Source organism: Eretmochelys imbricata, chromosome 11, assembly GCF_965152235.1.
Source record: "Eretmochelys imbricata isolate rEreImb1 chromosome 11, rEreImb1.hap1, whole genome shotgun sequence".
Taxonomy (NCBI): Eukaryota; Metazoa; Chordata; order Testudines; family Cheloniidae; genus Eretmochelys; species Eretmochelys imbricata.
In genome coordinates, this window is record NC_135582.1 from 75,674,368 (window position 1) to 75,684,637 (window position 10,270).

General features: G+C 45.8%; 1 protein-coding gene across 3 annotated transcripts in view; it reads left to right on the top strand.

Annotated features, from left to right (window-relative positions):
* LOC144272474 (uncharacterized) overlaps positions 1-9,724 on the top strand; it is a 28,151-nt gene extending 18,427 nt beyond the window's left edge. For all 3 annotated transcript variants that reach the window (XM_077830550.1, XM_077830552.1, XM_077830551.1), the window contains exons 4-6: positions 2,728-2,829; positions 3,242-4,204; positions 8,866-9,724. In XM_077830550.1, coding sequence (XP_077686676.1) covers positions 2,728-2,829; positions 3,242-4,204; positions 8,866-9,347 — 1,547 coding nt within the window. In that variant the 3' untranslated portion in view covers positions 9,348-9,724. The remainder of the gene's footprint in view (positions 1-2,727; positions 2,830-3,241; positions 4,205-8,865) is intronic.
* Positions 9,725-10,270: the final 546 nt, after the last annotated feature.

Sequence of the window (10,270 nt, forward strand, 5' to 3'; positions counted from 1 at the left end):
GCTCATAATACAAAGGTGACATAAACAAGATTATCATACTTTGCAAATTATAACATTTTTGCAGACACCTCACATGGTGTATCTGGTGAGATTCCTTGCAGTTTTATAAATTGGTATCAACAATTATCATAAAGTGTCCCACATACTCCATACAGTGTCACAGTAGCTATTAAAAATGAAGTGTACCAATACATAGACAAAAAGTGGAGTCAGTTTTGTGAAATATATACAGATAGGTCCAAACAAGAAAAAATAGAAAGAGTAGGGGCAAAATATTGTACACCAAAAATTGGAATTAGTATATCTAAAAGAATATCTGATTTTGCGGCTGACGGCCAAACTAGCAGCAATAAAAAGAACATTCAACTGGATCTGGGTTATATGCCCAACAACAGAAGTCATTTTTTTGACTCAGTCTCAGGCCTTATGGTGTTAAAAAAGGCTGTCTCAGTATGTAGAAGTGATTTAATCAATGACATTATATTTCTAAGAACAGAGTGCAGATGGAGTTACATGTAGTGTTAGCTTGGATCCTGCAGCATATCAGGATAACAGGAAAAGAAATGGCAGATAAATTATCTAAAAATGCTGTAGGAAATGAAAGCCTAGTACAGAAAAATACAACAAAGAGGAATGTCAAAAATTTTGGATTAAGAAAAGAAGAGAGAGAACAATTTTTGAATTGTGCCCTGGAGTTGAGCATAAGGACGTACATCAGGGCCTGGTTAGGAAAAATGAAACAATTTTGTTTAGAGTACTAACTGGCCACTGTGGCATAAACAAAAGTCTATTTAGAGTAAATAGACACAAAGGTGGATTATGTGTGCTCTGTAAGTTGGAAGAAACAATTGATCACCTTTTATGGGTATAAAAGGGCTTTGATAAAGAAAGGGATTTCAGTGTCAGCAGCAGAAGTATCGCTCGGTCTCCAGGTTGGAACTCGCAGAGATGGGCCTTGTTATAGACCTGCTCCTGGTTGTGTTGTACCTTTTGCAGCTTTTCCCTCGCAAGTGCTTCCAGGGTCTTCAGTTTCTTTCTTGACTGTATAACATACCGCACTACATTGGTTGTTCTGGAGTTCTGCCCTTCCCATGTCTGATGGAGGAGATCCAGGATTCCCCTTGACTGCCTCCCATGCAATAATTCAAATGGGGAGAAACCTGTGGATGCCTGGGGCACCCCGCAGGTGCTGAGCAGGCCAGGTGGGGTGGTCCCAGTGTCACAAGTGAGTGGTCATGAACTTCCTCCACTTTTTAATGTTTTGTTAAACTGTTCCACCAGCCTGTTGGTCTGGTGGTGGTATACTGACGTCTTCAAGGACTTGAACTACACCAGGTTTCACAACTCCTTCATTAACTGTGAGGTGACGTTTGTCCCTTGCTCTATCAATTCTTTGGGGATCCCTCCTCAGGCAAATACTCAGGGTTGTATGTCCTCATGCATACACTGGAGGAAGACCATGCACCTAGATTCTCCTCCTGACCACACCAACCACTCCCTGACTAAAGTCTGGCTGCAGCCAGAGCCCCAGTCCTTGTACGTTTACTCCATTCACTAGAAGGGGACTAACATTTTCCCTGGGCCCCTTTTCTGAGCCCAGTTATCCGCTCTCCAGGCTGCCCATAATTATAGTCCATGAATGGGCAGTCCCATCTGAAATGGCCTGGCTGCTCACGTGCAACTAGCCCCCATGGGAAAAAGAGATTTCTCATTAATTCTCCTGTGTGGGATGGCCCCTTCTAATGAGGCTGCTCGGCTTGACCTAAATGGCTCCTGACTAGCTGAGGGTGGGCTTCCAGGCTCCTCTATTGGCCTTTGTATCCCCCTCTGCTAGGATTCAGTACCCAAATCCCCCTGGATAGCCTCAGTGAGGTGTGGGTCAGTGGTACCTGGGGCCCCAGGGCTGCACCAGACTGGCTTTTGGCATTTCAGCTTTGGACCCAAGGGACATCAGGTAGTTCTCCACCATGGCAACTGCCTCTGCCGAGGTCTCTGGTCGGTGTCTCATCTCCCACTCAAGCTTCCCCCTGGAGTTAAAAAGAGCAGAGTCCTGTGAGGTCTTCTGGTTGTGAGAAAAGGGGGGCCTGGGTTTGGAGAAGGCACGGCCTGGGGGTTTCACCAGCATCGTGCTTCCATCCCAGGTCCAACCTTCCAAGTGGCTTTTCAAGCGAAGGACCTGTTTTCCCTTAGCCTGTTCCCTCTCCCCCATTTCCTTGGGCTTCTGAGCATCTTCTAACCTGCGCCTCCAGCTGAAGCATGCTCCGCAGGCCTGGGGGAGGGACTTCCTGTGCCCAGTAGTGTCCTTTAACCCATCAGGCCCAGTGTGGGGTTTGTGTACCCCCATCACAGTTAAATGCATTAGTATCAACATAAGCCTGTGTTTATCATATCGGTCTGCCATTACATTGTTCGCTCTACTCATGTATTCTAACCCTTCCCCCACCCAGTGTGTGTCTTGTCTTTTTGGACTGTAAGTTCCTCAGGGCATGGACAATCTACTACTCTGTGTTTACACAATGCCTAGAACAATGGGGCCCCGTTTTTTATTGTCCCTTAGGCATTAATGTAATTAACATGATTAATAAAAATAACTGTCCTGCTGCTTGGAGCCCAGGAAGGTGGCCTGGGATGCTTAAAAATGAGCTGAGGGTAGAATCATGGAATGCTCTTTGTGACAAGTATCCCACAAATTCAACTGATCTTCCTTGTTTTTGTTCTCATACGCAGGGTTTCCAGTTTCCAAACCTGATGTGATCTCCCGGCTGGAACGAGGGGAAGAGCCATGGGTCCCAGATCTCCAGGGCTCTGAGGAAAGAGAGCTCCAGACAGGTGAGGCATTCGTTAAACCAACTCAGAAACTGTCCATGAATGAAGGAAATGTTTGGGATTCTCTACAAACATCTTGTGAGCTCTCCAAACTCGGAATTGTTCCCAGCAGGTGTGGCATCCTCAAGGAAGATGACTTACTGCCTCTCCTGACTGACACGTAGCTGTAGCTCCCTCCCCAATCTTCCTTCCCCGTGAGTGGGATGTAGACTCAGAAATGACCCTCTATTCTCTGTCCTCCAGAGTAGGGCTTTGGAAAGGGCAAGGGAGAGGTTGGAAATCAAATCTTGATTGTTTGATCTCTCCAGCACTTATTTTGGTTTGTTTCCACCTTTTCCCATTCCTCTCCCTGAGGTATCCTCTCTCCCCAGCACAGGGAGTGACTTATGTCTGGATTCTCTCTTTATCCTTCCAGGAGGTGGGATGCTGAGTGAGAACAAGGAAAAGAATCCGCAGCAGGAAGATGCTGAGCAAGTAGAACGACGAGGGACATTAGCAGGAAAAACCAAAGGGAAAGTTTCTTGGAGTTGTGCAGAGGCAAAAGCCTGTGAGAGTCAGCATAGGCCAGAGAAAAGCTTCCGTAGCGACTCAGACGTTATTAGACATGAGAGAATTAACATGGGAGAGAGACCCTACACATGCCTTGAGTGTGGAAAAAGTTTTAGTCAGAGCTCAAACCTCATCACACATCAGATAATCCACACAGGAGAGCGACCCTACACGTGCTTTGAGTGTGGGAAAAGCTTCAGTCGGCGCTCAGACCTGATCAAACATCAGAGAGTCCACACAGGAGAGCGACCCTACACGTGCTCTGAGTGTGGGAAAAGCTTCAGCCAGAGCTCGAGCCTCAACAAACATCAGAGAATCCACACAGGAGAGCGTCTCTACACATGCCTTGAGTGCAGGAAAAGTTTTATAAACAGATCACACCTTCTCGCACATCACAGAATCCACACAGGAGAGCGACCCTACTTGTGCTCTGAGTGCGGGAACAGCTTCAAACTCTACTCTCACCTCATCACACATCTGAGAGTCCACACAGGAGAGCGGCCATACACATGCCTTCAGTGCGGGAAAAGCTTCAGCCAGAGGTCACAGCTTACCACACATCAGAGAATCCACACAGGAGAGCGACCCTACACGTGCTCTGAGTGTGGGAAAAGCTTCAAACACAAGTCACACATGTTGGCACATCAAAGAATCCACACTGGGGAGACACCCTACACATGCTCTGAGTGTGGGAAAAGGTTTAGTGGGAGCTCAACATTCAGCATACATCAGAGAATCCACACAGGAGAGAGACCCTACTCGTGCTCTGAGTGCGGGAAAAGCTTTTGTTGGAGCTCAGCTTTTATCAAACATAAGAAAATCCACACAGGTGAGTAACGCCATAAATGTCTTGACTAGGGCTCACCAAAGAATTTTTGTAAAATACATTAGCTAATGCCCACAGTTTGTACCATTTTCTTCAGTGTGGTCTCTCAGCTCCACGTGAGTTGCCGGCCTCTGTCTTTTCCATCTCCCCACCTCCCACTGATTTGCGGTGAATCCCATCATCCTTTATCAACTCCTTTGTCTTACAAATCCTGGGAGTGTCCTCCCCTGCCAGAAATATGCATCAGTGCCAGGTGGGGGAGATGGGTTGACCTGGACTAGCTCACACTGAGGTAAAAACTTACCCGTGCCTTGTCTCCACTGGGATTGTGCATGGATGCAGTGTCTCATCTTAGCGATCTAGTTGTAACAACACAACTACATTTGCAGTGCAGACATAACCCGGGTACAGTGGCTGGGGTTAGCTTTCTCCCCTGAGCTCACCTCCATCATTTCCCCTAGTCTAGACAAACCCCGAGCATCACATTGATACTATTCCCCCATTACAAAGTGATTGTTAGTCACCGTGTTCCCCTTGGGGACAGATTGTCTCAATCCCAGTTGTTCTCACCTTGCTCAGGGTTGTGCTGGACAGAAGTATTTTTTCTACCATTTTCCTCAATTAAAATAGATTGTAATAGAACAAAGAGCAGGAGTGGGGTAGGCAAAATGTGTCATTTCAGCCTCTGTGACTCCTGAAGGAGACAGGGTGAGTCAGAGGGATTCCCTTCTTCCCCATCACTGTCACAATCCCTCCTTGCCCCAGCAGCATTAGCTTCTGTGTAAGCCACAATAGCGTTTATCCTCCCCATGTTCTATCCCTGGACCTCCCAAAGTGTCACGTGATGCCATGTTCTGAGCGCTCTCTGTGCTTAGGTGTCACACTTCGATCCTAAATCCGACTCACTGGGGCTAAAGATGAAAGTGTCACATGCCTGGAGGGGGGATTTGAATGGATCCGAAAGACACAGTAATCATTCTGTGCTTTCATCTCTGCTTCCATCTCTTGGCAAAGCTGCTTCTGGCCTTTTTCCTGCTGAGCATGGATTGTTTGCAGATGGGAAGGTTGGCTGTTTTCCCCCTTGTGATGAAACTAAATCTTTTGTAAGTAACATGACTCAATAATAATGAGGTGGCACAGAGTGAAGGAAAATTGAATGGATCAGAGGCGAACGCAGTGGGAGAATCTGTTTTGATTTTGAGTTATCAGATATTATCTGCTCTGGAATTTAATATTATATGAAAGTATCTTCTACCCCTCTGTGTTGTGTGTTTTTCTCTCTGTCCTGAAGGCGGTTTGGTTTCATAAATGGAGGTTACCTTTGTTTGACAGCATGTACCTCAGATTTATTGGGAACTTTGAGACAAATGACCGCTTGCTAAAATCATAATATCTTATTTTATATGTGTCTTTTCCCCACCTCTGTATGGTGACATGGAGGAAGTTCAAGTGCAGTTTAATAATTGGGAAAGAAGACTGCAAACTATTGGGCATGCTCCCAAGGAAACAACCATTTTAAAATGTGTACTCTGAAACAGTGAAGAGAGGCATACCACAGATTGTGCAACGAATTGAAGTAACTGGACACATTCACACTTGTTGTGGGTACATTATGAATTAAAAAGAAGAGATGTCCAATAACTAGGCTTAATCAATTGATTAATCAATGATTATTAGTCAAAGATTAATACAGCTTAATACAGAAAGGAAGAGTACCTACATTACCAATCCCTGTGGAAGACAGGATTACAGTGCTCACAGTGTCTGAGAGATTCTGTGCTTATTCCTCCTGTATTTATACCTAACTGGGGGGAGTTTCACAATTTTCCCTACATCACTTTAGCTAATATTTTCTCTATTTTCTGTGACATGTTTTTCATAGATAGTAATTGCTACACCTTCCATGTAGGGGATATGTTGTAAGTTTAAACATGACATATATTTTATATTTTGACGGTTATGCAGATATTAAACAAAAGCACAAGATTAGAATTTTGTTTTGAACATTCCAGGCCTAGCATTACTTATTTTTCTGTTATGTTTGTGCCTAGCCCTGAAATTACAATACTTCACCTATCTCTTTCTGTAACGTAAATAAAAAACACAACCTCCCTAGGCAATTTATTCCAGGGCTTCACCACCCTGACAGTTAGGAAGTTTTTCCTAATGTCCAATCTAAACCTCCCTTGCTGCAATTTAAGCCCATTGCTTCTTGTCCTATCCTCAGAGGTTAAGAAGAACAATTTTTCTCTCTCCTCCTTGTAACAACCTTTTACGTACTTGAAAACTGTTATCATGTTTAGTCTTCCCTCATAGGTCACGTTTTCTAGACCTTTAATAATTTTTGTTGCTCTTCTCTGGATCTTCTCCAATTCGTCCACATCTTTCCTAAAATGTGGCACCCAGAACTAGACACAATACTCCAGTTGAGGCCTAATCAGTGCGGAGTAGAGTGGAAGAATTCCTTCTCGTGTTTTACTCACAGCAGTCCTGCTAATACATCCCAGAATGATGTTCACTTTTTTTTGCAACAGAGTTACACTGTTGACTCATATTTAGCTTGTGGTCCACTATGACCCCCAGTTCCCTTTCCGCAGTACTCCTTCCTAGGCAGTCATTTCTCTTTTTGTATGTGTGCAACTGATTGTTCCTTCCTAAGTGGAATACTTTGCATTTGTCCTTATTGAATTTCATCCTGTTTTCTTCAGACCATTTCTCCAGTTTGTCCAGATCATTTTGAATTGTAATCCTATCCTCCAAAGCACTTGCAACCCCTCCCAGCTTGGTATCGTCCGCAAACTTTGTAAGTGTACTCTCTATACCATTATCTAAATCATTGATGAAGATATTGAACAGAACTGGACCCAGAACCGATTCCTGCGGGACCCCATTTGTTATGCCCTTCCAGCATGATTGTGAGTCACTGATAACTACTCTCTGGGAATGGTTTTCCAGCCAGTTATGCACCCACCTTATAGTAGCTCCATCTATGTTGCATTTCCCTAGTTTGTTTATGAGAAGGTCATGCGAGACAGTATCAAAAGCCTTACTAAAGTCAAGATATACCACATCTACCGCTTTCCCCCTATCCACAAGGCTTGTTACCCTGTCAAAGAAAGCTATCAGTTTGGTTTGACATGATTTGTTCTTGACAAATCCATGCTGACTGTTACTTATCACCTTATTATCGTCTAGGTGTTTGCAAATTATTTGCTCCATTATCTTTTCAGGTACAGAAGTTAAACTGACTATTTGTAATTCTCCGGGTTGTCCTTATTTCTCTTTTTATAGATGGGCGCTATAATTGCCCTTTTCCAGTCTTCTGGAGTCTGTCCTGTCTTCCATGACTTTTTAAAGATAATCGCTAATGAGCTCATCCCTTGTAGATGCTGCAAATATGTATAAAATGAAATCAGTGTTGAATGTGAGACAGCTGCAGGATTATACCTGTTTTTAATAAACACCCCAAAATCCCTGGGTTACAGGGATTCTGATCCAGGCCTGAATTTAGTCTCCTAGATCTGTGGCACCAGATTAAATAAATAAACCAGGCATGTTTGGGGAAGCTATTCCTCACTATCACTACTGACATTTGGTGTGGTTTGGTAAGGATGCTAATCCGGAGAAGTGTCAAATTACCCCAACCAAGGCCTAGGAGTACACAAGAACTCAGGTAGAAATAGCAGATACCCAGTGGTTGATTTTCACCCCAGAAATGGAAACTATGATATCCCATGACACAGCTAAACTATTTATTTTCAGAACACTACTTCTTAGTTCAGGGGCATTCATTCTGGTGCCAAAGGATGCCATGGTTAAACTGGGAGCAATTGTCCTTTGCCTTTTGGGTTGAAAGCTTAATGAGGCAAAGAGATAAATAATTGATGCCTTCAGTGTACATTCCTTCACCATCTGATGGCCTTTTTGGACAAGGAGCACTTCCATGCTGTGCACGTGATGACGGTCAGTGAAGGACTGAATGTGTCAGACTCCAAGTTCAAACTGCAGGATACAAGAATGTTGAGTCCCAGTTCTATGCTTTCGTCTCTTAGCTTTGCTCTTGTGTCTTATGCATTTGTATCACTTCTCCACCTCCTGCTTCCTTGACAGATTAGAAAATGTGAAAATAAAATACAGGTGGTTTTCTCATGATGCAAATCTTCTCACATAGTATGAGACCCCTTCCACCAACGCTTACAGCAGAAGACAGCGGGTATGTCTACACTGCAGTGTAACCCCAGCTTAGTGGGACTTGAGTCAGATGACCCATGTGAAGAAACCCCGGGCTTGAGTGTCTGCGATAGATTTTAATCCTACGTTAAGACTTTTCTAACATGTGCTGGAACCTAGCGCTCTGGCGTCCACACAGCAGTGCGCAGACCCGAGTCAAAGTAACCACATCCCGAAGTCCCTTGTACCCTCATACCCCAAATGTGACTGCTCTAGCTCTTGGACCATGGTGTACTGTGTGAAAATTTATTGGCCACCTCTCTGTCATGTGGGGAAGGGCTTTGGCAGGGGAGAGGGTGGAAATCAAATCCTGTTTTGTCTCTCCTGCACTTATTTTGGTTTGTTCCCATCTTTTCCCATTCCTGTCCCCGAGGTTTCCTTTCTCCCCAGCACAGGGAATGACTTATGTCTGGATTCTCTCTGTGTCTTTCTAGGAGATGGGATGGTGAGTGAGAACAAGGAGTATTCCCAGCAGGAAGATGCTGAGCGAGTAGAACCACGTGGGACATTAGCAGGAAGATCCAAAGGGAAAGTTTCTTGGAGTTGTGCAGAGACAAAAGCCTGTGAGAGTCAGCAAAGGCCAGAGAAAAGCTATAGTAGCAGCTCACATGTTATTAGACATGAAAGAATGAACACAAGAGAGAGACCTTACCAATGCCTGGAGTGCGGGAAAAGCTTCAGATTGAGCACACACCTTATCGCACATCAGATAATCCACACAGGGGAACGACCCTACACGTGCTCTGAGTGCAGGAAAAGCTTCAGTCGGCGCTCGGACCTGATCAAACATCAGAGAGTCCACACAGGAGAGCGACCCTACACGTGTTCCGAGTGTGGGAAAAGCTTCAGCCAGAGCTCGACTCTCAGGAAACATCAGAGAATCCACATGCGAGAGAGATCCTTCACATGCCCCTGAGCGCGGGGAAAAGTTTTAGACAGGACTCAGCTTTTATCAGACATAAGAGAACCTACACAGTAATGCCGTAAATGTCTTGACTAGGGCTGGACAAAGATTTTTTTGTAAAATACATTAGCTAATTCCCACATCATTTGCACCATTTTCTTCCGTGTGGTCTCTCAGCTCCACGTGAGTTGCCTGCCTCTGTCTTTCACACCTCCCCCTTCTTTGTGGTGAATCCCATGATGAAGGCTACGATTTAGTCATGGGTATTTTTACTAGAAGTCATGGACAGGTCATGGGCAATAAACAAAAATTCATGTTCTGTGACCTGCCCATGACTTATAATGTAATACCCCTGACTAAATCTTAGGTGTTGGAGGAGGGGCTCCAGGGCGCTGCCGGTGCTGGGGGGAGGCCTCCGAGGCGCTGCAGGTGCCGGGGGGGGCCTCCGGGGCGCTGCAGGTGCTGAGGGGGGGCTCCGGGGTGCTGAAGGTGCTGAGGGGGGGCTCCGGGGTGCTGAAGGCACTGGGGGGGGCTCTGGGGCACTGCAGGTGCTGGGGGGGGCTCTAGAGCACTGCAGGCATGGGGTGGGGCCTCCGGGGCTCTGCAGGCGTGGGGGGCACCTCTGGGGCACTGCAGATGCTGGCAGGGGGCTTCAGCCTGGGGCCCCATTGCTGCTGCTGCTGCTTGGGGCAGAGAGTGACCTGGGCCCCACTGTGGCTGCTCCGGCAGCCCCCGGAGCCAGCTGCCTGGGGCTGACCAAGCAGCAGTCAGTGCAGCTTGGGCGGCCCCAGGGTCAGCCACACCAGCCACTGCAGAAGTCATGGGAGCTCCCGGAAAGTGACGTAATCCGTGACTTCCGTGAGCTTTGTGAAAGACTCTCAGCCTTGTCTTTATCCTTTATCAACTCCTTTGTCTTACAAGTCCTGGGAGCGTGT